Source organism: Gobio gobio, assembly GCF_949357685.1.
Source record: "Gobio gobio genome assembly, chromosome: 2".
Taxonomy (NCBI): Eukaryota; Metazoa; Chordata; class Actinopteri; order Cypriniformes; family Gobionidae; genus Gobio; species Gobio gobio.
This window is the reverse complement of record NC_137098.1, coordinates 49592384-49620233: the sequence shown is the minus strand read 5'-3', so window position 1 is coordinate 49620233 and position 27850 is coordinate 49592384. Positions and strand designations below refer to the sequence as shown.

Genomic DNA, 27850 nt, shown 5'->3' with positions numbered 1-27850 from the left:
GCAAGGACCAATTAAATTGATCAGTAAAGACAATGACAATGTTACAAAAGATTTCAATGTATCACTGTTTCCACAAAAATATTTAGCAGCACAACTGTTTTCAACATTGATAATAATAGACCCCTTGCACAGACTGTAATGACGCGTTTTAACGGTCATCAATATCGTAAATCCTGCAACGTTTTTTGTAATTTCATAAAACTAAAAAAAGTAAATTTATACAACACTTATACTTTGTATTTTATTACTTTTGCATCAAATTACAAAAAACAAGTTACTGCTGCTGTGAGGGTGCTTCTAATACAGTGTCTATGGAAGTGAAGGTAAAAATTAACATATTTCTCTCTTTTAAATGCCGTTATCAGTCTCACTCTATTTTTTCCCTCTTTTTGAAAGTTGTGAAATCCCTATTGTGGCGTTTTTCTTTTGCTATTTGAGCAAATCGGCACACAAAAAAATATTTAATGTATTCTCTCATTCACAGCTATAATATTTAACCCTGCTATGACGACTTCCACTCTGAGAAACCCGGAAATGTGAAAAGAGTCTATAAAAAATGTCTATTGAGCATCAATTCAGCATATTAAACTGATTTCTGAAAGATCATGAAGACTGGAGTAATGGCCGCTAAAAATTCAGCTGACATCACAGGAATAAATTACATTTTAACATACATTAAAATAGAAAGCAGTTATTTAAAATTGTTATTTTACTGTCTTTTTGGTCAAATAATTGTAGCTTTGGCGAGTTCTTTAAATTTTGACTTCTTGGTGACTTCTTAGAATTTTCTTTTTAAAAATCTTACCAACCCCAAATATTTGAACAGTAAAAACTGAGTACTTTAAAACTCTATACAAAGACGAAAGAGACATTTTTCTCACCTTTGGTCTCACAGTCCTGGAAGGACACAGAACCATCATATTTAGTTGTGAGGCTTCCTCCACATGGGAAACAGGATGTGCGGCCAACCTCAGGCTGATAGGTGCCTTGTGGGCAGGGCAGACACGGCACAAAGCCATCATGGGAGAAATGACCAGGACGGCACTGACCTAGGATCAGAAACATTTTAAGAAAATGCCAGACAAACGAAGTTGAGTACTTTATCGCCTTCCAAAGAAAGCAAACTACAATGACGTAATGTAAGTTCATTATCTAAGAAAGTGCAGGCCTCCCCTCATCCCTCTAGTGACCACAATAAATTGGCTGCCACTGAGAAAAACCCTAATAATAGCCCTTTCTGTTGTGTCTATCAGCAGAAAGCAGAAGATGGAATCTGAACCGCAAGCTGCCTTTGATGACCACATTTGAGGAACAGAAACATGGTGGTGCCTTTTTTCTTGACACATAAGACGGATCTGGAATTCTTTGTTGGTGTGAATGAATCAGACATTTGAGGATTTGCAGGACTGCATGAAATGACCCCTCCCAACACACTCACAACCACAAAACTCAACTCAAGCTCAACAAACCATGAGCCTGTGAGATAGGTATCGATACAGGTATGCTTCCTGCCAACTGCATAAACAAAAAACAGGATGTTATTCATACTCTCCCTTTTCAACCTTGTGGATGACATCTATGAGGATAAATAAATAACAGGATGAAAAGTGGGACATCTTATACAGTGGAGTAAACTCTGTATTTATATTATTACTATTACCGATTATGAAAATAAATAAGTAAATATTTTAACATTTTGATATTATTATTTTTCTAATACAGACTGTGCCTGTTCCATAAATCCTCCATTTTTAAGATAATCTCTGGTCTAATGACATCTTTGCGTCATCTCTGACTGCTTAATATGCCTTAATATTCAGGACGGCCTCTGTTTTTGAATTATTACTACTACAAATGTGCTGCTCATTATTAGTTAATTAATACATAACTAATGTTGACCTTATTGTATAACCAAAGAGACCTTATTGTAAAGTGTTACCAACTACACTAAAGCGTGAACCGGCTCCTTTCTAAACTCCATGAGAGATTACTAACAGCTGCCATATTTCTATTTTAAGTTACATATGGATTGATTTAATTGATATTTATTTTGCTGGCAAACGTCAATCCTTGCTGCACTGCTGTATCACTTGTTCAAACCAATAAATAGATTCTCAATGGAAATGTGTAATAGCAGAAAGGCTATAGACTTGTTTGTTCATGAGCGCGCGTCTCTGTGAAGTCTCACCTCCACACTCTGAGATGTTGCGTGCTCCCGCGGTTCTTGGGATTCCCCTGCCCTCGGGTCCTGGGCACACGTCGCATGACACCTGCCCCTCTTCATCTTGGTACGTCCCAGGGGGGCAAAGAAAGCACCTCCCTTGCTCTCCATCATGGTATGTGCCAACGGCACATTTGACTAGCACAGAGAAAACAGAAATGAGATGAAACAGAGACTTGGAACAAAAAAAGAGGGCCTCACATTAAGCAGCTAAAGGGGCACTGCAAATCGACCTGATGAAGCTATGCCAAAAATTCAAACAAATAAGAGAACTGAGCCTTTCCACAGCTGCCTGATCCCCCACATCAAACGGCCCTCACACGCATACACAATCCCTCACCTTACTGAACATGCTCAAAGGGAATATTACCTCGCATAAACCTATGATGTCTGATTAAAGAGAGCGGAACAAAGTCTTTTTAATGTTCACTTTTATAAACTGCTCTGATTTATAGCGACGCTTTCAAAAGTGTTTTGCACACACTCTGTCTTAAAATAAGCCACTCACTGGTACGGTTCAGTCCTTTAACCAAGTAAGTATGGCAATTTAGAAATGGCCCTTTCATCTCAGTGTCTCTGTACAAACATTCAACTGACAGTGTTCGGGAGAATTTAGACAAACCTCTTACTCCTGAGATTTTATGGTAATGATGCCTAATTCCACAAAGGCTTGAACAGCATGGTAATTATGTGTGCCTCAGCAAATTGCCCGATTTTCCAAGAGAAGAAGAAATGTAATTCTCTCAAGAGCAGTTCATTTTTTCCTCTCTTTTGTTAATCCTGAATGACCGTGAGGAGCCACCGTCACATTGTCCCGGCTTTTATTTGACAGAGCGACGGAGTAAGAGAGAGGAGAGGAAGAGTGAGAGATGGAGAGAAAGAGAGAGCGAGAGAGAGAGAGAGAGAGAGAGAGAGAGAAAAAAACCTTTAAGCCTTTCAAATGCAAAGCGACGATTCTATTGAATCCTCGAATTGATGGTCCCAAAGAGGTTTAAAGGACCTTTCACCTCTATTCAAGTCCCCATGGCTTTTGCCCATTTGATGACATAGGCAAACACTATGGTATCACAGTGGTAAGGAGCTGAACCCAATAAAAGAGGTCAGGATTGTGAATCCCCCCATTCAGCGGAGTCCAATCGCTCCTTGCGCCTATCAGGCAGGGGCCCAAACAGCTGATGCTAATTGATTCCCATGGTGTCGCTGAAGTCAATTCTCTTGAGCCGCTCACTGGCTGGGGTCGCACAGAGTGGCCCTTCCTAAGGAGGAATTTGGCACTTAAACTGCTTGCTTTAATAAACAGCCCTCTAAAACACCCCCCCTCCCACACCACAAAAACAAACAAGCAAACAATAACTTAGCACATTTATGGACAGGAGAGGAAAGTGGCAGCTGAGAGGGCAAACTTATGCATACGCCTCCTTCTGCGACCATTTAGCTCACAGCGTTCATCATTGCGTGTTTTAGTGATATCTAACTAATGGATTATATGTCCGAACCCTTTCACGTGTATGTGTTTATAAAAATGTATATGTATGCATGTAAATATATGTGTGTTTTAAGCCAATTAGCCTTATTGTTCATCCAAAAATCATCAGTCATCATTTACTCACCCTGATGTCATTCCAAACCTGTGTCGGACCTTCTTTTTTTTGTGGAACACAAAAGCTATTTCAAACAATGTTTTTGTCCATACAGTGAAAGTCAATGGGGTTCAAAAATGGGGAAAAAACACATATTTTAAAATATCTTCCTTTATGTTCCACAAAAGAAAGAAAGTCATACAGTTTTGGAATGAGGTCAGGGTGAGTAAACGATGACAGAATTTGAATTATTGGGTGAACTAACCCTTAAATTAGGGAGAATACATTCTCTTCACTCTTCAGTGTTTAAAAAGCAAATGTCGGTCTGCAAAGCTGTGAAGAAGTGTTGAAGCACAGACTTTCCCCACTCACTCCAGGAGCTTGAACAAGCCCCACTGGGATTTACAATGGAGTGGGCAAACTGAAAAGGCTAAACTACACTTAGTGAAGCGAGCCAGTGGGGGAGGCCAAAACAGGGAGGAAAAAATATAGCCCTTTTTAGAGCTCGATTTAAGCTGGCACTTGGACACTGCATGTCTGTGTACCTTAATTGTTATGCCTGCTTCAGTGAAAATAGCAAAAGTTACAATCCCATATTCAGCATGGATTCAATTAATTACTTATTGGCAAGCGTGTACATTTCACTTGGCATTGCTTTTGAAACATGTTAATGTAGACGTATAGCTTGGATCTGTAAAACGGTGCAATCTGACTTAGGTGAACGTTTTTATTTCTTTTAGTTGGACTTGTGGGACTTGTGAATTGCAAAACAATGAGGGGGAAGCTGGTCAATGGTCACCAATTTTCTCACTTCACTCCTCTCCATTACCATTCCCCAGTGGAGAATTAACCCACTCCAGTTATAATGGACCAAACGATCAAAACCACCCCTTGAGGCAAAAAAGAGAGAGAACCACTGCAAACTCCCCAAACTATTTTAAAATAGACACAGGTAGAGACAGAAGGTATGTGGACAGCTACTACCATTCAAAAGGGTGGGTCTGTAAGAATTTTTTATGTTTTAAGGCTCTTATGTTCACCAAGACTACATTTATTTTATCAAAAATACAGTAAAAACAGCAATATTGTGAAATATTACAATTTAAAATAACTGTGTATTTTAATACATTTTAAAATGTAATTTATTTATGTAATGGCAATGCTGAATTGGCAGCTGCCATTACTCAAGTCTTCAGTGTCACATTGTTCCTTTATTTTAATATACTGATTTGTTGCTCACAAACATATTTTTAAAGGGGACCTATTATGCAAAATTCACTTTTACATGGTTTTTGAACATAAATGTGTGTAAGCAGTGTGTGTACACATACACAACCACCCTATAATGGTAAAAATCCACCTAATCCTCATTTTTAAACCCCATAAATCATAAGCAGTGTCTCAGAATAAGCCGGTTGCAGTTTCTGTACAATGTGACGTCACAAATGCTTACGCCCCACCCATGACTGCTGACGGACCCTGCCCTATTAACATAGACCTGAGTGAGCTGTACACAGTCATGTTTATCTCCTCGCAGCATTCAAGAAATTTATTCGTATTAAATCTACGAAGTTATTCAATCAAGAGCAGTGAGTGATTTTCTGTTTTTCTTTTGTTGTTTGATTCATATTAACAGCATATTTAGCAGTGGGTACTGTATATTATGCTGTTTTCACTTTAATACAAATATCTAATATACCTATGCGATTTCTTTACTTGCCGTTTAGACATAACCGACTGTGTTTATGTGAATTCTGTGTTTTTGACATAATCTTGTGTGTATTTGACAGTATAAGCTCAATAACATGTGAAAGAGAACTTAGTTTAATACTCACAGGATGCGCCATCTGACATCCAGCTTTCTGTGCACGTGTTTCGGGTGTGTGCGCTCAGAAAACCATATATCAGAAGTTTCGGCTGATATGGCTTTAAAACGCATGCAGATAATAAACTGTCATGATGATGAAGAACCGTAATGTCACAAAATGAACGTGATCGCGGTAGAGATGATAATCAAAACCAAACAGATATTTTGTTAGTTCCTGGCAGAGTATCTGAGGCAGGAGGCTCTGGAAAGCGGGGAGGGGAGCAGCAGCTCATTTGCATTTAAAGATACATGCACGGAAATAGCATGTTTTTCCTTCCACTCAAAATTGGGCATTTACAACATAGTTTAATAAATTATCTGTGGGGTATTTTGAGCTGAAACTTCACAGACACATTCTGGGGACACCTGAGACTTATATTACATCTTGTAAAAAGGGGCATTTATTATCACTGTTGAAACCAGTGCTTAATACAAAATTGCTTAATGTGTTTGTGTTTGTTTTCCCTTATTATTTGACTAACAGAATGTTTAAAATATAGATTTTTTTAACATTATAAATGTCTTTACCGTCACTTTCGATAAATTTAAAGGCACAGTATGCACGTTTCGCAGCTAGAGGTCACTTATTCAAAACAATAACAAAGGCGTAGCTTGATGACGTCGTGAATGAGAGTGGAATCATGGGAGTTGTCGTCTTCACTTCCACAGCCGATGGAAAGCAATCCGACGGGGCACAGGCAGAAATCATGTTCATGGATGAGCTAATGCATGAAGGTTTTATTAACATTACTGTGGTATGAAGCAGGGCCGAGAGCCTGGGACATTTTACATTGCTGTTTTTATTATGCTTATATGCCACAGTCGGGAGCTGCCGCTCCTTCGGTTTGTTGTTTATGTTTATTTGACGATTAAAGTTACGTTTAATAAAAGCTGGATGACTTGTGTTGCTAAATGGCATGCAATTAATTTTAAAATATATTGTATTGTGGAGAAAATACTGTATTACTGTTACTACAAATACTAAAGCTCTTTCTGATTATGCTATAGTAGCCACTTGACAAAATATTGTTGTCTCTGATGCATGGTACAAACATAAATATAAATCAAGAAAACAAGAGATGACCATGTTAGTTGAGTAGCAATGAGTAGTTTTCCTAAACACCTGTCTAATAAAACACATAATTCATTTAAGTGTCTTTGGTGTTTACATGGTTTCTACGGAAGTAAAACCAGAAATCGACAGGCAACACAATGACGCGGGCTGTTATATTAGTTAAAATTGCTGATTTCTCTGGATTCATACATTGTTTGAAACAATTGGGATAATGTAATTACACAAGTCAACAAAATGTATAACATTGTTCAAGTGTTTTTGGGATATTTTAATCCAAACGTCTTACATATTGTGCCTTGAATGCATCCTTGCTGAATAAAAATATAAATTTCATTTTTTTTTTTATCTTACTGACCCAAACTTTTATACCCCAATAACTTCAAATCATATAAAATCATATTACACTTCTGTAATAGGATCCTATCAAGACTTCTGTTCAAGTAAAACAAAAAACTCCAATCAAAAGTTGGCTGTTTCAATATAAACTAAAATCTCATCAAATTCTTCCAAGATCAAACTCATTTTACAGAGCTCTGACCTCTTACTGTATGTCACCAATTATCTAATTAAATGTTTTATTCAGTTTCCTTTAATGAATTTTAGACTAAAAAACAGAGACAAGTTTGTTACTTGGACAAAACATAACTGAGATGACTATTAAGTCTCTTGAGCTATGAAAGAGTAACTCAGAGCAATAACAGACTGTTATAAAGAAGTCTTTGAAAAAGCTAAAAGCCTTTGGTTGTCTTGAAACTGAGCCTTTAAAAGATAATGGACTTTTCCACCATAAAAGAAGACAAACAACCTCAGCAATACTGTCCCCTTAAAAAGACATCTTTGAAAGGGCCTTATGTCAAGGACAATGAAGGAAATGAGATAATGTTCAACACAATGAGTCCTCCAGACAAAGAGTTTGCCTATCCTCACATACAGACCCTTTGAGATGTTTATTCTAGAGGCTGAAGAAAATGGCCAAGTTGAACATATACTGATCTGAAGTACGCCTGCCACAACCTTCACAACATGTACTCGGCTTCAGTCTTGAGGTTGGAACAGCATTGAGCTGTAAGAGCCAACAGCAGCCTTCTGTTTCCCAGTCTTGCCTCTTTAATAAAGCTCATGCCAACTCTCTCAAACCATATGTATTATACTACATAACACCTAATATATATCACTTATCAGGCCTGAACTGATACCAAATCCCCTTCTACAATATAACAGTCGAAACACTAGTATTTGAAATAATGTCCGATATAACAGATTCATTCCAACAAGACATAAACTGTGACCTGGAGCACAACCAACATGTAAAGTAAATAATATGATACATATTGGAAATGTTAAGAAATATTTTGTGTCCTCAAGCAATTGCAATAAGCGTATATTTGATCTGTCCACTCACCACATTTCTTGTCCAGCAGAACCTGTCCGGTGCCGCAGTGATCTGGTGGGTCAGCGGGTCGGACGAGTTTCTTGGCCAGCTCGTACTCCGACCCAGCAAAGTGCAGGTGAAACTGCTCCCGGTTAATGGACTTTCGAAGAGTGCGGATAGTCTTCCTAAGCCGCTTCTCAGAGCGCCTCCGAACACATGCCAGGTCACAGCCCTCTGCTGAGAGAAACATTGGATACCATATCTTGTCCACAACAACATATACACACATAGAGTGCACACAAACGTCCATAACGAGCTCATTGTCCACTATTTAATATAGAACCCACTTCCATCTTAAACCAGGAGATACTTTGACCTGTTGGCTTGTTTTAGTAACAGCGACAGGAGCAGGAAGAGGGTGAGATGCGAGCAGGCAGTGAAAGGCCTAAGGTTTCTACTGAAACATACACATGCAGTGCACAAAACCAACCTGTTACCTCCTCGAGGTTCACGTCCAGCTCAAACTGGGCAGTAATGGAGGACCCTTCCTCCTCGCCAGCCTTCCGCCCGTGGCGACTGCGTTGCTGTCTGCTTGAAGAGGCACAGTGCAGGCTAACAAAGCTGAACTGGACATTCTCGGTGGCTCTTTTATCTGAGTAAATAGATTTTAAAGACTTAATGGATTCAGTGGATCCAAAATGTAAAATCACTTAGCTCTTGTTTTCTTTTGTTATGAAAATCTAATTCATTTTCTTACATCCCTTTTGCTTCTCAGTATGAATAACAGTGCAGATAGAATCAAACAAGAGTGGAGAAGGGGGGGGAAACTATTTTAAGTTCTGGTCTTTCACTGAAGAGTGTGGGAGTCTTTCAGAGTCTGATCAGGAGGTCAGTGTGATTGATGGTTTGGGTAGGACTCTATTGAAAGGCACGCCATGGCTAATTTCATCTAGCTCTTTCGAACACTGCTGGACAATGAGTACCAGCAAGACTAGATTCTAGCTTGAACTTCCCCCTCACATTCACAGAATGATACTGACCGGTATCAATCAGGTTTTCCATAAATAACTTGTGAAAATACATTGTTTAAATATAAAATAATAATATATAAACATTTCAGTGTCTGGTATGCTGCATCACTCACTTACTTTTTATTTCCATTGAGTCTAATTGCTCATGTCACAGTGTTTCATTAATGGGGAGGCTTTAGACTTCGGCTTAATGCCTGTGCAAACAAATTGACTCTTTAGTAGTCAAGATTTTCAGAACCGTGTTGCTACGAGGCTAGTACCTGACAGGGCGGTTTTGAAGCTCTGGGCAAGATTTTCCTGACTCCGTTTCAGATTGCACTTCCCCTGTCCAGATTTAAATGTAGCAATGGTTTTGATTCCTGAACCTGTAACAGGAAAGATCACTGTGACTTTTACACTCGACACATACATAATTTGGGAACAGTGTTGTTATTAGCCAGTTTCACACATCAAGGGCCAGATTTACTAACAGCTTGTGCCAGCGCAAACACTCTTTTGTCTTTAAAAAACTACAGTCAGGATTTACTAAAGACACACAGTGAAAAATTTGCACTGAAAAGGCATGGTTATCTTTGCGACTGACCTTATTGCATATGCATTTTTAGGGGTTTAACTTTCAGACACAACATTTATGAGAGGAGAGTATTTAAATGAACCATGCAAGGTGATTTACTAAGGTTTGCGCTAGTCAATTTACTGGTGTTTGTGACATTATTTACCGCCCAAAAAAATGTCTTAAACCACCAGACCCTAATTTACACTGCTCTTGGTAGATTGCTTTGGTCATTATTGAAATGATCTGTAAATGATACTGCACATAACTTTCCATTCCCATCTGGGCTTTTTTGGAATTGCCCTGTTTAGTAAATCTGGCCCATAGTATTTACTAATAAATTACCATTAAGAGGTCATTTGTGAACAGGAACTTTTTGAAAATACCAGTATATCAGTTCTGGCAATTTCCCGGTATGAGAAGTTTTAACATTACCAGTAAATTACTGGTATGATGCTGTGCGAGAACAAAGAATGAAGATTACCGGCATGAGCATATAAGAGTCCGAACACACTGACGTAAGAAATTTGCTTTGGGTCAATCATAAAGCTCTGTTGGGCTGTTTACGGTAATTGCTTTAAATTGTTTTCCTATGTAAACATGCGCTAAACAAACATCTGTGTGATCATCCCCTTAAAGGGTTAGTTCCCCCAAAAATGAAAATAATGTAATTTATTACTCACCCTCATGCTGTTCCACACCTGTAAGACCGTTCATCTTCGGAACACAAATGAAGATATTTTTGTTGAAATCCGATGGCTCAGTGAGGCCTGCATGGGGAGCAAAGCAATTTACATTCTCAAGATCCATTAATGTACTAAAAACAAATTTAAATCAGTCCATGTGAGTACAGTGATTCAATATTAATATTATAAAGCAACGAGAATATTTTTTGTGCGCCAAAAAACCCCCAAATAACTACTTGTATTGTGATAACCGATTTCAAAACACTGCTTCATGAAGCTTTGGAGCGTATCGAATCAGCGAGTCGATTCAGTGGTTCGGTGCACCAAAGTTACGTGATTTCAGCAGTTTGGCGGTTTGACACGCGATCCAAATCATGATTCGACTCGCTGATTCGATACGCTCCGAAGCTTCATGAAGCAGTGTTTTGAAATCGTTTATCACTATATAAGTCGTTATTTAGGTTTTTTTTTGGCGCACCAAAAATATTATCGCCGCTTTATAATATTAATATTGAACCACTGTACTCACATGGACTGATTTAAATATGTTTTTAGTACATTAATCGATCTTGAGAGAGGAAAATGCTCCCTATGGAGGCCTCACTGAGCCATCGGATTTCAACAAAAATATCTTCATTTGTGTTCCGAAGATGAACGGAGGTCTTACGCGTGTGGAACGGCATAAGGGTAATAAATTACTTTATTTTCATTTTTGGGTGAAGTAACCCTTTAAGTCTGTCACTCAAAAGCAAAAAAAATAAAAAATGAAATGAAACTAAAGCACTCCTCATCCAGGTGGATGAAGAAAATGGCTTGACATTTGAAGGCCATTTCTGATGATTGACATCACAGAGTTTACCAGTATTTTGATACTGATGTGTATCTTTAGCCTAGAAATCTAGACGTACCCTAGCGGCAGAAAATGTATTTTGCCGCGAGTGTAGTCTAGCAACTCTCTGTAGACCTCAGAGCTGGAAAAACCAAACTCTGGTCAGGCCAATCACATCGTGTATAGAGTCGGTGGGCGGGCTTAACATAATGACGGAGCAGAGTTGTGGAGGTTCTTGGTGCTACAGGTAAACAAAGAAGCTGGCGACCAGCGTCTTTCAAATCGGTTTTGGCCGCTACTCTGGAAGACTTGGAGTTAAGCTTTTCTTTGAGGTAAGAACAAAGAACTGCACTGAAGTCATTCGTAAGAAAGGAAGATGTATTCGGAGTTTAATCTATCAACTAACGTTAGCTCCGCTTCGGTTGGTTGTGGCGCTTTCCAATTGCGTGCAGAGGGAATTTGACAGACGACCGTTTATCCCGCCCCTCGGATTGAGCCCTGTCAATGGTGAGTTTCCAGACCAAACATTTTGATGTGGGTCTGGCTTGTCAGGCTAGTGTATTTTACCAGTAAAAAGATAAATGCAATTGTAGGGCTGGGCGATAAAACGATAACGATATGTATCGCGATAGACACGTAATTGATATCAATAAAAAATATGTTTGGCAAAACTGTTTTTTTTCTTTGTTGGAAGAAACCAGAGGTTGCATGAACAAAAGCACTCACTCTCTGGTAACCTAGCAATGTAGGGAGCGACACGCTAAAAGCCAATCATGTAACAGTATTAATTTTGGTTGTGCCATATCGTTGTCTCATGTTGGATTATTTTTAATACATTTGATACATTTTAATTATTTGAGTGTCTTCCATGGTTGTGTTGACATTTATATTACATTTCAAATGTTCAAATGTAATATATTTTTATTTATATTATTAATATATTTTAAATACGTCATAAAAATATCATTAATTATCGATATCGACCGATATGAAACACTTATATCGTGATACAGTTTTCAGCCATATCGCCCAGCCCTACGCAATTGTTTGTGTGACTGTGTACCATACATTTGTGTATTTGCCGGAAAAGTAATTCTGGTAATTTTACGGTAATTTACCAGGACTTCTATGTGCAAGGGGCTATTGTTAACTAAAGCTAAAACGAAAACTATTAAAATATTAATTAACCATACTACTAAATATTATATGAAAACCTTGGAAACTAACTGAAATAAAATAAGTTGAAGTTGAAGTACTAAAATTATTAAAATAAATTACTATAAATAAAACTAAAATCAAAATCAAGCTAAATAGAAATGGAAAATTATAGCTACTAAAATAATATAAATATTAAAATTAAAATATAAAAACACTATATAAAAAACAATAAAAATGACAAAATTACAAAAGACAAATTAAAAATTTTTTTTTTAATAAAAAGCTAATAAAATAAAATCTAATTCAAAATATTAACAATACTATAACTCTATATAAATCATGCTAAATAACACTTTGGAATTTCAAATAAATTATTCTAAATTCATATAATAATAATAATAATAATAATAATAATAATAATAATCACTATGTTAAGTGTGAATACTTCATCTTTTAAACAATAACATAAAGACTGAAGTTGAAGACATCTGGAAGCCAGCACACATCCAAATGGATTTACCTGGGCAATATGACCCATTCCTGTTCCATTGTCCTCCTGCGTGGCACGGTAGGGGCATGCCACAGGTCACCGTGTATGAATCTTCAGCTCCTACATGTGAAGGTGAAGGTGTCAGAGAAACTCCAAGCAAACTCCACAAAGATCACAACAAATCTACATGTTGTAACACTTACCACTGCTGATATGAACCTGCGACTGGCAGGTCAGGTAGCAGAGCTCACCCCCTCCCTGCTTACTGCAGTTGAGAGTGGGCCTGGCAGGTGGCGGCACTAGTGGAGAGTCCTCTGCTTCTGAATGTGAAAATCACAATGCTTAAAAGTGGAGATATGATACACATGCTGAGAGGGAGGTGGACGGAATGAGTTAGAGAGAAAGATCAGAAAGCTCAACAATGCAGTACATTCAAGATGAGAATATGAACGTACAAGGCCACATTTGAGATTTGAGTTAGACAGCACTTGATATCCGTTTGGTCAGCAATAGCACAGGAAGAAAGAGCCAGATAAAGAAACTCAAAAGTATCTCCTGCTTTTAACTCCCAGAGTTGAACCGATTCCCATCTAAGCCGACACCATCAGATATAGAAGCCCAGCTTTCAAAATCACTCAGGCTCATCTTACCGATACAGTCTTTCTTGTTCCAGTGCAGCTTGTAACCAGCATGACAGTGGCACTCAAAGCTTCCCATGCTGTTCTCACAAGTGTGCTCACATCCTCCATTGTTCAAACTACATTCGTTTATGTCTGAGAATGGAGGAAACGACAAACACAACAGATTTCTATCAAGACGTATTTCAGGTAAACCAGTTGGACTTCCTCTGTAATAATTCTGAGTGATTCACCAATAAAACCGTATTGTGAACCTTTGAATTCTTTTTTAAAATAGCTGTTTGTATCCTCACCTCCACAATGGGCAAGCCCATAAAGAGTGTAGCCCTTGTTGCAAACACACTGGAAGCTACCAGGTGAGTTTACACATGTGTGGCCGCACGTCCTCTCAAAAAAGCACTCGTCGATATCTGTAATCAAACCAAAATTCACTTAATTGGCAAAATACACAGTTTCTACACCAAGCACACTCTCATTTCCTGTTCAAAGGCTCAATATTCAGCTTGAAGGAAATCAATCAAGGCTTTTTTAATTTTTAATTAATAACAGGGAGAGCTACTTTCTTTAGAAGAATTGTATCAAGGACAGGGAGTTGTCTGTGTGCTTAAACGAAATGTATTCTTTTAGAGTCGAGTGTTATACTCTTAGTCTGCGTTAAGGATCTTCAAAGGAATCTTGCAAGTCGATACTGGCACCCTTGAAGAGACTCCCACCCCGTCTTATCTCGAGCCTAGTTACAAACACAGATACTAACACCAACCCCCACGCTGCTTCTCGATGTTCTGTTGGACCCATAGCAGAAGAAGAGTGTCCTACCCTGGCATGAACGCTCATCCGTCAGCAGCTTGAAGCCCTTTCGACAGCTACATTCAAAGCTGCCAATGGTGTTCCTGCAGTATTGGTCACAGCCGCCGTTATGGAGTTCACACTCATCAATGTCTGAGAGACAGAGAAGGACCAAATCACACTGCAGAACATAGATGGACTGATCAGCTATAGGGTGAATCTCACGTAACCTGTCTATAAAGTATTATCTGTGATATTATCACCCCTCAAAAAAAATTATTTTAACTATTAGATTAGATGTAGATTTTAACTATTCTATTTTATCTATTTTAAAAGGTCATTTACACCAGTCAAGGCAAAGCTGAATTGTCTTCCTCCATTATTGAATTACTCCAGTCTTCAGCATCATGATTTGGTGCTCAAGAAACATTTCTTATTATTATCAATGGTGAAAGCAGTTGTGCTACCTAATATGTTTGTAGTCATGACACATTTACATAAATAAATATAAGCAGGATGCATAAATAAATATGGGTTAATGACAAATAAGAAAAATTATATATTTTTTAAGAAAAAAAATGTATGGTGTTAATTCATATTGGTTTTACAGCTTTTAAGACAGCATTAATTCATTATTAAACAAGATTTCTGATTTTACCACCCAGAAAATGTCAGGTGGTGCTACCATATATTCATTTAAAATAATATACATATACAATATACATATGAATTATTGTAAAATGCATATCATCATAAATTCCCTTTCCCTTTTCAATGAATTGCCCTTTTAGTCCAATTCATATAAACGGACACTTTTCTGTGTTCAGAACACAATTTTCCATAAGGAGTTTTATGTTTTTTTTTTAATTATTTGTATACATCATATAATGGTTTACATTTATATTTCTTACTTCATTTTGCAATTGCAGTGGGAATTGATACTTTTAAATGTAAATTTGCTGGTCGCACCCCTGACATTTTAGTTCTTTGAAACAAAAAAAACCTCAAAAAGTCAACTGAATTTCAAAAAAATATAAAGAGAATCTTATAAAGGAAATATTGTAGATCAATTTGATATGTGACATGTATTTATAAAAAAAAGTTTTAGAAAAAAATAATGAATTCGGACACAAAAAATATATGTCATGTCATTGACCAATATAAGCTTACAACAGATCTTTTGCCTTTCATCGTCTATATATTTCTTCAATCACTGTAATATGTTGATTTGGTGCTCAAGAAACGTCTTATAATCAATGAAAACAGTGATGCTTAATATTTTTGTGGAAACTTTGATTTATTTTCATGATTCTATGATGAATAGAAACTTCAAAAAACATAATTTATATGAAAAAGAAAGATTATAAATGTCTTTACTGACACTTTTGATCAATTTAATGCGTCCTATTCATTTCTTTAAAAAAAAATATCAATAACTGTTGTGAGATTCAGCCTAAAAGCAATTAAAATATTTGTGTAAAAGAATATCATGAGAAAAGTGTTGATTCGGACCTTTGCAGGATTTGCCATCAGGTTGGAGAGTAAATCCCACTGGGCAGCTGCAGCGAACACCTGTGGATGTGTCCTTACAGGTGCTGTCACAGCCTCCGTTATTCACCGCACAGGTCTCTGAAGAGCAAATGAAAGAAAGACGCAACAAGTTAGAAAGGGCCGAACTGCGAGAGAAATCCTCAGATTGATCAGAGACGTAAATCTGTCATTGCAAGATCAATCAGTTAATTAATATTTAAACAGTCTGTGCAAAAAAGTCTATATACTATGTCACACTCCACACATGTAGAAGGCCAAGGACAGAGAGGCCATTTGCAGTGCGCTGTGTAAATATGAGCTGGCAGAGACAAATACAACACTCAGCACTGTACGATAAACATCCACGGTCTCTGTCTCTAGCTCTGAATGAGAGAAAAACATGTGAAATGTACCACTCTATCACCAGGACATATTTTACAAGAGAAAAATCAGAGGTGGTAAAGAGTGGGTCCCCAGTCATTTCACAGTTTACCTAAAAGACTGTGGAATGCTCAGCCAGGCCGGGATATATGCTTCTAAATATATGCACTATAGGTTAACACAATACTTCTCGGTTTTCTCTGAAAGCACAGACATATTTAACCCTATGTCTCTGGATGAAACCATATACTTTGAATTGATTTGATTATGCATGGATTGTTGGTGGTAGAATCTTACCCATGAGCAGTCGACGCTTGACTCGTTTGTCCACCTCGGCCAAGGACGTGGCATTGTGATCAGGGGTGGTGGGGGCCGTTTCATCCCTTTCTGAAAAAGACAGACGATTAAATTTTTTTTAAATGTAGCAGCTGCATAGTTCCCTTTCAGTCGGTCACGTTCGACGTACGTTGGAACTGACCGACGAATTGGGATCTGTTTTCAGAGACTAATCTACTTTGAGTGTATAAAAACGAGCCAATAAACATTGGCATGCGGTTCACGCATTCCACGCACTGCCCCACGTCGTGGGTATAAATACGGAAGTGGAAGTGCCGCATACCGCTTTCAACTTCGGAGCCGAGCATTACTGCATGTATGTTCCTACGAAGAGTGTTTACTACGAGTCAGAGAGAGAAGAAATCCTACCTGCTTCCGGTATCCAGTGTCGGCATTACGGTGCCTTGCAGCGGTGGTTGCGTGAAGAAAAACAACAGCTGTTATCACAGCTTGCTGGGCGTTTTTCCTTTGAGTGCTCACAGCGGGCTTGCACCTTTGAACCGCTGTGAGCCGTGGCCATTTCCCCTGTGTGCCTCGGCACTGATCGGAGCGGTTTCTTCTTACTAAAAGAGCAACATGGTTTGACCCTCCGTCTTTTTCAAGATGTCATTCAAACCGTGTGTTTCTGGATGCCGTCGGTATCTGTCCCCAGTTGACGGGCACGTTCGCTGTCTCTCGTGTTTGGGCGTTCAGCACGCTGAGGCGGCTTTCGTGGGTGACTCATGTTCTCACCTTCGCAGTTCTAAGGTCTAGGCTCCAATACCTCAAAAGGGATGGAGTCCCATTGTGCATCCCCCGATCTAGTGGTCCTTCCGCTGCAAAGCAGAGGGCTGCTACTTTGGCTGATGCGTTTGGTGGAGACCTGAGGGTTACAGTGAGGGCACTCCCGCCGGGTCACAGGCTCCTCTGGCCCCTCCCCCCTCCGCTGCACCGGTAGAGCTTCCGGAAGAGCGCGGTGGTCCTTCCCATGGGGGGCCACCCGTTACTTTCAAGGCTCCGACTGAGGATATGGTGTTGATAGCTGCATCGGGGACGAGCGAATGGACTCTGGAGATGAGGATTCGCCTGCGTTGCCCCCTTCGGGTGTGGTAGTGTTGCCCGAGTCTGATCCAGAGCTCACGGCTATGCTTTCCCGGGCTGGCGCGAGTGTTGGGCTCGAGTGGAACCCTCCACCGTGTCCCGAACCCTCGCGGCTGGACGATTGGTATCTCGGGACGGGCCGTGCTGGTTCTCAGCGCCCCGCCCCAGTACCCCTCCGGGCGACGAAAGTTGCCGCACGCACCTTGGGTCGGGCGATGTCCACTCTTGTGGTCCAGGAGCACCACCTGTGGCTGAACCTGGCGAATATGCGTGAGACCACCAAGGTGCGGTTCCTCAATGCCCCTGTCTGCCAGGCCGGCCTCTTCGGCGACGCCATTGAGAACTTCGCCCAGCAGTTCTCGGTGGCCCAGAAGCAGACGGAGGCCATCAAAAACATCCTGCCCCGGCGACCCGCTGCTGCCTCCACCCAGTCGCCGGCCGCAGCACCTCCGCCTGCTCGTCGCCGAGGGCGTCCCCATGCGGCCACCTCCGCCCCTGCTAAACCCAAGCAGCAGCCTCCTCAATCGGGGAAGCAGGGCATCGGTCGTAAGGGTGCCGCCCAACCTGTGTCAGGGCCTGCTAAGTCGGCAGGCAAGCGCAAGGGCAAGCGGCCCTGATGCGGGGAGCCCAGGAAGAAGAGGAGCTGCTCCAGGGGAGGTGGTGTCAACACCCCTCCTCCCCCCGGAGGAGGACCGGGGGGAGAACATCATCCAGACTGGTACCGTGAACAACATCCTGGTTAGGTCTCCCCAGGCCGTCTCGCTGGCTCATCTGTACCATCAGACTCGGCTATGCGATTCAATTCGCACGCCGGCCTCCCAAGTACAAGAGCATCCTCTTCACCTCCGTGCGGAGCAGCGGTGCCCATGTCTTGCGGTCCGAGATCGATGTCCTGCTGGCGAAGGGCGCGATCGAGCCGGTTCCTCCTGCCGATATGAGGTCGGGGTTCTACAGCCCCTACTTTATTGTACCCAAGAAAGGGGGTGGGTTAAGACCAATCTTGGACCTGCGCATTCTGAATCGGGCCCTGCACAAGCTCCCGTTCAAAATGTTGACGCAGAAACGCATTTTCCAATGCATCTGTCCCCGAGATTGGTTCATAGCGATTGACCTGAAGGACGCATACTTTCATGTCTCCTTCCTCGACACAGACCGTTCCTACGCTTTGCGTTCGAGGGGAAGGCATATCAGTACAAAGTCTTGCCCTTCGGGCTGTCCCTGTCGCCTCGCATCTTCACGAAGGTCATCGAGGCAGCCATTGTTCCACTCAGAGAATGCGGCGTTCGCTTACTCAACTATCTCAACAACTGGCTTATACTCACCCAGTCTCGAGAGCAGTTGTGCGAACACAGGGACATGGTGCTCAGTCACCTCAGCCTTTTGGGACTTCGGGTCAACCGAGAAAAGAGAAAACTCTGCCCCATGCAGAGGATCTCTTATCTCGGTATGGAGCTGGATTCGGTCAGCCGGACTGCGCGCCTCACTCCAGAGCGCGTCCGGTCAGTGTTGAACTGCTTGAATACGTTCAAAGACAGGACAGTGGTCCCACTGAAATTGTTTCAGAGGCTCCTGGGGCATATGGCATCTGCAGCTGTGGTAACGCCGCTCGGATTGCTTCATATGAGACTGCTTCAACGCTGGTTGCACGACCGAGTCCCGAGATGGGTGTGGCAGAGCGGTCAGGACCGGGTCTTAGTTACTCCTTACTGTCGCCAAACCATCAACCCGTGGTCAGACCCCTCGTTTCTCCGGGCCGGCGTGTCCTTAGAACAGGTGTCCAGGCATGCTGTGGTCGTCACGGAGGTCTCATTAACGGGCTGGGGGGCCACGTACAACGGGCACGCAGTTTCGGGTCTGTGGACAGGGCCCCAACTGCGTTGGCATATCAATTGCCTAGAGTTACTGGCGGTACGTCTTGCCCTGGCCCGGTTCAAGAAACCGCTCCGGGACAAGCACGTACTGGTCCATTCGGACAGCACAGCGGCCGTTGTGTACATCAACCGTCAGGGTGGTCTACGCTCCCGTTGCATGCTCCAGCTCGCCCGCCATCTCCTCCTGTGGATTCAGAAGTTTGTGAGGTCACTTCGTGCCATACACATCCCAGGTGCGCTGAACCAGACAGCCGACGAGTTCTCTCGTCAGCCGACACCTACGGGCGAATGGCGACTCCACCCCCGGAGCGTCCAGCTGATATGGGACCACTTCGGAGTTGCACAGGCAGACCTGTTCGCTTCTCCGGAGTCGACCCATTGCCAGTGGTACTATTCCCTGACCGGGGGTACCTTAGGCACAGATGCACTGGCGCACAGCTGGCCCTGGGACCTACGCAAGTATGCGTTTTCCCCAGTGAGCCTACTTGCACAGACTCTGTGCAAGATCAGGGAGGACGAGGAGCAGGTCTTGTTAGTTGTGCCCTACTGGCCAAACCGGACCTGGTTCCCCGAACTCACACTCCTCGCGACAGCCCCTCCCTGGCCGATCCCCCTGAGGAAGGACCTGCTTTCTCAGGGGCGGGGCACTCTATGGCACCCGCGTCCAGACCTCTGGAATCTCCATGTCTGGTCCCTGGACGGGATGCAGAGGTTCTAGGTGGCCTGCCACAAGCTGTGGTAGACACCATCGCTTCAGCTAGAGCCCCCTCTACGAGGCGCCTCTACTGGAACCTGTTCGTTGACTGGTGTTCTTCCCGCCGGGAAGACCCCCGAAAGTGTCCGATTAACATTGTGCTTTCCTTCCTGCAGGATGGGTTGGAGCGAAGGCTGTCTCCCTCCACCCTCAAAGTGTACGTCGCAGCAATAGTGGCGTATCACGATGCAGTAGACGGTAAATCCTTAGGTAAGCACGACTTAATCGTCAGGTTCCTTAGAGGTGCGAGGAGACTGAATCCTCCTCGTTCTACCTCGGTACCCTCTTGGGACTTAGCCCTGGTGCTCAGAGCACTCCAGGGTCCTCCATTTGAGCCTTTGTAGTCTGTTGAGCAAAAAATCCTATCCATGAAGACAGTTCTCCTGACGGCATTGGCCTCAATCAAGAGGGTAGCGGACCTGCACGCACTCTCGGTCGACGAATCATGCCTAGAATTCGGGCCGGCCAATTCTCACGTTGTCCTGAGACCCCGGCCTGGATACGTGCCCAAGGTTCCTACCACTCCCTCTCGGGACCAGGTGGTGAACCTGCAAGCGCTGCCTTCGGAGGAGGCAGACCCAGCCCTAGCTTTGTTATGTCCTGTCCGCGCTCTTCGCGCTTACGTTGACCGGACACGGAGCTTCAGAACCTCACAGCAGAGGTTGACCCACTGGATAGTGGATGCCATCGTCTTGGCTTACCAGTCCCAAGACATGCCTTGCCCGTTCGGGTTGTGAGCACACTCAACAAGGAGTGTTGCTTCCTCCTGGGCACTGGCTCAAGGCGCCTCGCTGCCGGATACATGCGTCTATTCCGCTCCAGTTGAGTTCCCCGGAAACGGCTAACCCTGTGAGTTCCTCTGTCACCCCTTCGGTGTCAGATGTTGCAGCCGCCTGACGCCAGGCCTGCACCCGTATGCTTGTGGAACGTGTGTGTAGGCTGGGTTCCATATGTTGCGGCCCCTTTACGGCTACCCCATGTGTGTATTCTCCATGGTACCAGCTACCCTACTCGGCTAGCCCCGTGTCTTTCCCTTGACAGAGTTCGCTCTGTCGTCTCTGGGCGTGTTCTTCCCCCCCTGGGACCAGGTTGGGTCCACCCCAGAGACTGCCATTTGTTGCACTACCCTGTTAAGTTAGGCCTTATGTGTATTCCACCTCTCCTTCCTTTGAAGGACGTGGCCCCGCAGCGTACCATCTCCCGAGACGGGCACGCTTTCCCAGCATTATCCAATAGTCACGCTGAGTGGGTCTTGCAGGAACAGCTTTGACTGTCCTTCCCTGCCGGGTGTCCTGACTCCCACTCCAACATAGGAGTGGTCCAGCGAGCTCAGGCAGGGCGCTGGAAGGGCCAGCATCCCTGGCGTGTTGGTAGGGATCCCAATTCATCGGTCAGTTCCGACGTACATCGAACGTGACCGACTGAAAGGGAACGTCTCAGTTACATATGTAACCCTCGTTCCCTGAAGGAGGGAACGGAGACGTACGTCCCGTCGCCAGGTGCTGTGCTTCAGCTGAAGGCCCGAGCCCCTTATCTCGGCTCCTCAGTTGAAAACGGTATGCGGCACTTCCACTTCCGTATTTATACCCACCACGCGGGGTGGTGCGTGGAATGCATGAACCGCATGCCAATGTTTATTGGCTCGTTTTTATACACTCGAAGTAGATTGGTCTTTGTAAACAGATCCCAATTCGTCGGTCAGTTCCGACAGGGTTACAGGGAACGAGGGTTACATACGTAACCGAGACGTTTCTCTATTTATGATGTAGGACTTCAACAAAATCATAATACAATATTCTACACATAAGGGCATAAATCATTTTATAAACAATACCATATAAATAAAATACAAAATCAGCCAATAAATTGCCTCTAAGAACTGACCTTAAAGTAAAAATACTGTATATAGACACTATGGGCCCTATTTTAACGATCTGAAACGCAAGTGTCAAAGCGCGAAGCGCAAGTAACTTTGTGGGCGGGTCTCGGCGCTGTTGCTATTTTCCCGGCGGGATAAATGGCTCTTGCGCCCGGCGCAAATCTAAAATGGGTTGGTCTGAAGTAGCTTCATTATTCATAGGTGTGGTTTGGGCGTAACGTGAATAAACCAATCAGAGCGTCATCCAACATTCCCTTTAAAAGCAGGTGCGCAAGTTCCATTATGGATTGCTATTATTATGGCGTATTTACCAGGCGCACGCCAGGAGCGGTTCACAGCCGAGGAGACTGATGTTCTTGTAAGAGCAGTGAAAGACAGAGAACTGAAGTTGTAATGTTGTACATTGTGGTAAAGGTGATTTCACAGTCTTTTTTTTTTCAGTCTTTCAGTTTTTTAGTCGATTTTTTTTCCTGGTTCTTGACGGACAAACCAATTTGTCAGATGTCCTTATATACATATATGTCTTGCCACTATTGGGCAAACAGGTCTTATCCTTAATTATTACAATTAGCCTGAATCACTAGATTTATGCCTATTTTTTCACATCTTCGTGGCACACCACAATGATTTCCGTCATCTCATGTGTTAATATTTTTTTAGTGTAACAATTTATGATTTGCAAAAATAACTGTTGCATCTGTGTAGGTTACATGAGCAAAGTGTATGCGCGTTGGCCACGCTATACATTATGGTCAAGCATGCGCCCTTAAAATAGCATATTGAACAACGCTCAACGCGCCACTGACTTTAGACTAGGTTTTTTCTGGTCAGTGGCGCAATTGTTTAATGGAAGAGCAAAATAGCACCAGGGATTGTTTGCGCCGGAACACGCCTCCTTTTTTGCGCTGAACCGCCCAGGGAGCGCAAGTTCATTCACTAGTTTAGCGACGTGCTTCTGTGGAGGGAAAAGCGCGCTTTGCGCGGGTGCAAAATAGGAATGACACATGCGTCGGTGTACAAAGTCAATTGTGCTGGGTGCAAGATAGGGCCCTATATTTTATATCTATTCATTCAAAGTGACTCAGATGAGGAACATCACAAACAATTCTTCAAACATTTTTACAGTATGCATATATTTATTTATTTAACTTATATTTATCACATTCGCAGTTATGTTTTCCACTCTGGCATCACACAATCATCCAGTGCAATCTAACCTAAATAGCAACCACACTGATAAGCACACCTTTTCATAAACCAAAAACATCTATAACAGCAAACAATCCCAGGCAAAGAAACCTCCATGACTTCTTGACTCTGTCATAACCATTGTGGTGTTTGCAGATAATACAGATAGTCATGTTCTATGCTTTGGGACAATCAAGAAGGACAAGGCCGACAAAATGGAGAGAGAGACAACGATAACTGTAGACCCCCCACACACAGCCCGCAGGCTCCAGGTGTACTTCCTCATTATCAGATAAAGCGTGTGTTTGTGTCTGAATGAGAGATCTCTATCACCACCTTTGCGCATAAGTGGATAAAATATGGATCAGCTTAAAATACTTGCCAAGAGATCATCGTAAACACTAGCTGGAGAAGTGGGTCGGGACAAAAGCAAGTAAAGCAGCCTTACCTACACAGGTTCTGCCATCTGCGTGCAGCGTGTACCTGACGTGACACCTGCAGATGGGCCCCTGCTCCGTGTCCTCACAGATGTGCTGGCAGCCCCCGTTGCCATGGTTACAGGTCACTATGCAACGGAACACAAACAGAGTCACATCAACGGCTCCAGTAAGTATTTCTCAGCTTAACGGTGGGTCAGAAATGTGATTCACACATACGGATGCAGCCTCGCTGGTTCTTCGCCAGTTCAAAGCCCGGCCGGCACTCGCAGGCGACACCACCTTTGGGTGTTTCCTTACAGATGTGAGCACAGCCGTGTTCTTTATTCATGCAGCTCATGCCTTCTGTGAAGAAGAGATACAGTCAAAGAGCCTGCAACACTTATTTTTGGTATTACATAAATATTGATATTTCAGAGAAACATTCTGGGATGAATTCAAATTAAGCTCTGTGGCGTTCTGTCAATTACCACAGAAAATAATTTTGACTCCATCTTTAGTCTGTATTTAATGAAATATTGCTTCTACCCCAAGATAAAATTCTGTCATCATTTACTCACCCTCATGTCGTTCCAAACCTGTATGACTTTCTCTCTTCTGCGGAACACAAAAGAAGATATTTTGAAGAACATTGGTAACCAAACAGTTTTGGCAACCATTGACTTCCATTTTATGGACAAAAAACATTTCTCAAAATATCTTCTTTTATGAAAGAAAGAAAGTCATAGAGGTTTGGAATGACATGACGGTGAGTAAATAATATATAATATTTTAATTTTGTGTAAACTATCCCTTTGACATCAAATCTCTGCTCTATTTACTTTAATGACACCAACATAATACATAATAAAATGATTACATTTTGCCAAATTCAAAACCAACTTAAACCTTAGGCAGATTGAATAAATAATAAAAAATAATTAAACTTTAATAAAATAATTATATTTTGCCAAATGCAAAACCAACTGAAACCATAGGTGGATTGAATAAATAATTAAAAAAATAATTAAACTTTAATAAAATAATTACATTTTGACAAATGCAAAACCAACTGAAACCATAGGCAGATTGAATAAATAATAAAAATAATTAAACTTTAATACAATAAAATTTTGCCAAATGCATAACCAACTGAAACCATAGGCAGATTGAATAAATAATAAAAAATAATTAAACTTTAATAAAATTACATTTTGCCAACTGCAAACCCAACTGAAACCATAGGCAGATTGAATAAATATTAAAAATGATTAAACTTGAATAAAATAATTCAATTTTGCCAAATGCAAAACCAACTGAAACAATAGGTAGATTGAATAAATAATACAAAATAATTAAACTTTAATAAAATTACATTTTGCCAACTGCAAACCCAACTGAAACCATAGGCAGATTGAATAAATATTAAAAATTATTAAACTTGAATAAAATAATTAAATTTTGCCCAATGTAAAACCAACTGAAACCATAGGCAGATTGAATAAATAATAAAAAATAATTAAACTTTAATAAAATAATTACATTTTGCCAAATGCAAAACCAACTGAAACCATAGGCAGATTGAATAAATAATTAAAAAAAAATAATTAAACTTTAATAAAATAATTACATTTTGCCAAATGCAAAACCAGCTGAAACCATAGGCAGATTGAATAAATATTAAAAAAAATAATTAACTTTAATAAAATAATTCAATTTTGCCAAATGCAAAACCAACTGAAACCATAGGCAGATTGAATAAATAAAAAAATAATTAACTTTAATAAAATAATTCAATTTTGCCAAATGCAAAACCAACTGAAACCATAGGCAGATTGAATAAATAAAAAAATAATTAACTTTAATAAAATAATTACATTTTGCCAAATGCAAAACCAACTGAAACCATAGGTGGACTGAATAAATAAATATAAAATCAAAGGAGTATAATATAAAATGTAAGGTCAATTAACCATGTGCGGCTCTGTGGTTTTCCTTGATCAGTTTATTGGTTAAGTAACGAACTTAACATCCCTAATAAAATGAATAGCTACAGTACATTAGTTATCTTTACATTACTCATCATTTACATTACTCCAAACACTTGGAGTACCTGTTGTTCCAACTCTTTTCAAATTCAACGGCAGTTAATGCCACGCAACCTGACCTGACATCAATAGCGGGTCTATGGGTCAGTGTAGAGGGCCGGTTTGCTCCCATTCACTCTGCAGCTCAGTGGATGTGCTGATAGGATTTAGCAAGTTTACCCAGAGAAAGCAAATGGGGTGGAAAGCCTTGCAAACCTTAGCTCAATTTACTGAGGGGGAAACAATACTCGCAGCTGAGAAGCTACAGACACATAAAAAGGTTTTTTATTCTCATCTATGACACAGGCCACAAAGCCCTGAGTGTTGCAGTTATTAACTTGTTTTGTTCCTCTGAACATGGGGCTCCCTTTCCCACAGCATGGGCCCTTTGGAACTGAACCGCTATAGATAATGCCCCGGAGAGGGAACCCAACTTAAAAGCTGTCATTCGCCATTGTGCTGTCAATCATGATCTTATGTGAGAACATTTAGAAATTAGGTTGGCTTTCCTTTGCACTTACCCCTGACACCTCTGCAAATACACACTCCACTAAACAAAACAAGCGTCTCCTGACGCACTTTTGACATCCAAGTTCGTGACAAACCCGAAAGAAATGTCCATCAAGACTAGGATTTTCACATGACCATTTATGAATCGTCTTCACATCACACATAGAGAAACCCGATGAATACACTGATACATTGACTGTTCTATGACGGTGAACATGGAAGACTGAGCCATTAAAGGTTTGTTAAAGGCAGCGGCTCACCCACAGAGCGATGGATGCATGTGTGTTGATTGTCACTCAGGAAAAAGCCTTCCTTGCAGCGGCACTCATAGCTTCCCATGGTGTTGACACATACATGCTGACAGCCACCATTGTTGAAGACACATTCATCCACATCTAGAGACAGAGTATGTTAAAGCATCACAAAACACCACATTTCCACGTACCACAAGTCATTGGTTCAGACTGGGTTATGTGGACATTACAAGTAGCCCTACAGTACAAATATACTGTCAGTGCAAAAGAGGGAATTCTGTTCCAAAACACTTGTAGTATGTAGTGAGAATAACTCATCCCATGCGATCATTAACCTTTACCCCTCACACATTTATATGGGATTTCTTCGTGGATTTCTACTTACCGAGACAGTTGTGTCCATCATGTGCCAAATGAAACCCATCAAGGCAAGTACAGCGGTAATTGCCGGGTATGTTGTTACATTCGTGTACACAGCCACCATTGTATTCCAGATCACATTCATCAATGTCTAGGAAATGGAACAGAAATCAAGGCTGACCAGTGTTTGCAATTTTGGGGGCATTGCCCTTCCGACACAACTTTTAACATGTCAAAAAGCCATTCGAAAGAAAGTAAACAAGAACGTCCTCCTTTAAATTAAAATACAACTCAATTCGCAATGTGTAATAAAATAATAATAATCATTAATCCAAAACACAAACTATTTAAATACTCAGTTGCATACTGTGTGTACAGTGTTTGCATAAGAACATGGTTTTCCAGAATACAAGTCTAGTCTACTGTCTGTTTAACTGAAGTGAAAGGGAGCTGTTACCTTCACAGTGTTTCCCGTCCCCTTTAAAGCCTGTTTTACAAGTGCACTTGTATGAAGTTGGGGTATTTTGACAAATAGCATCAATGTGACAGGCATCGCTTCCCTCTGCACATTGATCTGAATCTGTGTATCACAAATGTAACATATGAGACTTACTTTGAACTGTTGAAAAAACTTTTTCCACGAAATTGAATTACATTGTTCCAACAAAATCTAATTTGTTTGAAATGATTTGTTGTAATCTTGTTGTATGAACTTAAATTAATTTAGTCAAGACTACTAAAAAAATCCATTCCAAATAGATAAAGTTTTGCCATGCCTAATATAGAATTTTTTTTGGTTACCATTGTGGTAAAGAGCTGAGCTTGTGCTTAGGTTGTGAGTAGCTGCCATACACACATATATAAAATCCAAGATTGTTTGGGAGGGATGAACTGATGACCATATATAGACTGCAGGAA

The 27850-nt window shown here is 41.4% G+C and overlaps 1 protein-coding gene across 5 annotated transcripts in view; it reads right to left on the bottom strand.

Moving 5' to 3' along the window:
* scube2 (signal peptide, CUB domain, EGF-like 2) overlaps nucleotides 1-27850 on the bottom strand; it is a 31996-nt gene that overhangs the window by 3181 nt on the left and 965 nt on the right. The window contains exons 2-19 of one of the 5 annotated variants that reach the window (XM_079836934.1): nucleotides 27390-27512; nucleotides 26958-27083; nucleotides 26579-26713; nucleotides 23962-24087; nucleotides 23754-23870; nucleotides 16495-16584; nucleotides 15799-15915; nucleotides 14317-14439; nucleotides 13794-13910; nucleotides 13513-13635; nucleotides 13066-13182; nucleotides 12893-12982; nucleotides 10383-10469; nucleotides 9407-9511; nucleotides 8606-8767; nucleotides 8146-8352; nucleotides 2189-2359; nucleotides 882-1049 (exon numbers count right to left, since the gene is read on the bottom strand). In XM_079836934.1, coding sequence (XP_079693060.1) covers nucleotides 882-1049; nucleotides 2189-2359; nucleotides 8146-8352; nucleotides 8606-8767; nucleotides 9407-9511; nucleotides 10383-10469; nucleotides 12893-12982; nucleotides 13066-13182; nucleotides 13513-13635; nucleotides 13794-13910; nucleotides 14317-14439; nucleotides 15799-15915; nucleotides 16495-16584; nucleotides 23754-23870; nucleotides 23962-24087; nucleotides 26579-26713; nucleotides 26958-27083; nucleotides 27390-27512 — 2304 coding nt within the window. The remainder of the gene's footprint in view (nucleotides 1-881; nucleotides 1050-2188; nucleotides 2360-8145; nucleotides 8353-8605; nucleotides 8768-9406; nucleotides 9512-10382; nucleotides 10470-12892; nucleotides 12983-13065; nucleotides 13183-13512; nucleotides 13636-13793; nucleotides 13911-14316; nucleotides 14440-15798; nucleotides 15916-16494; nucleotides 16585-23753; nucleotides 23871-23961; nucleotides 24088-26578; nucleotides 26714-26957; nucleotides 27084-27389; nucleotides 27513-27850) is intronic. The other 4 variants (XM_079836935.1, XM_079836936.1, XM_079836937.1 and 1 more) reach the window with 4 other exon arrangements.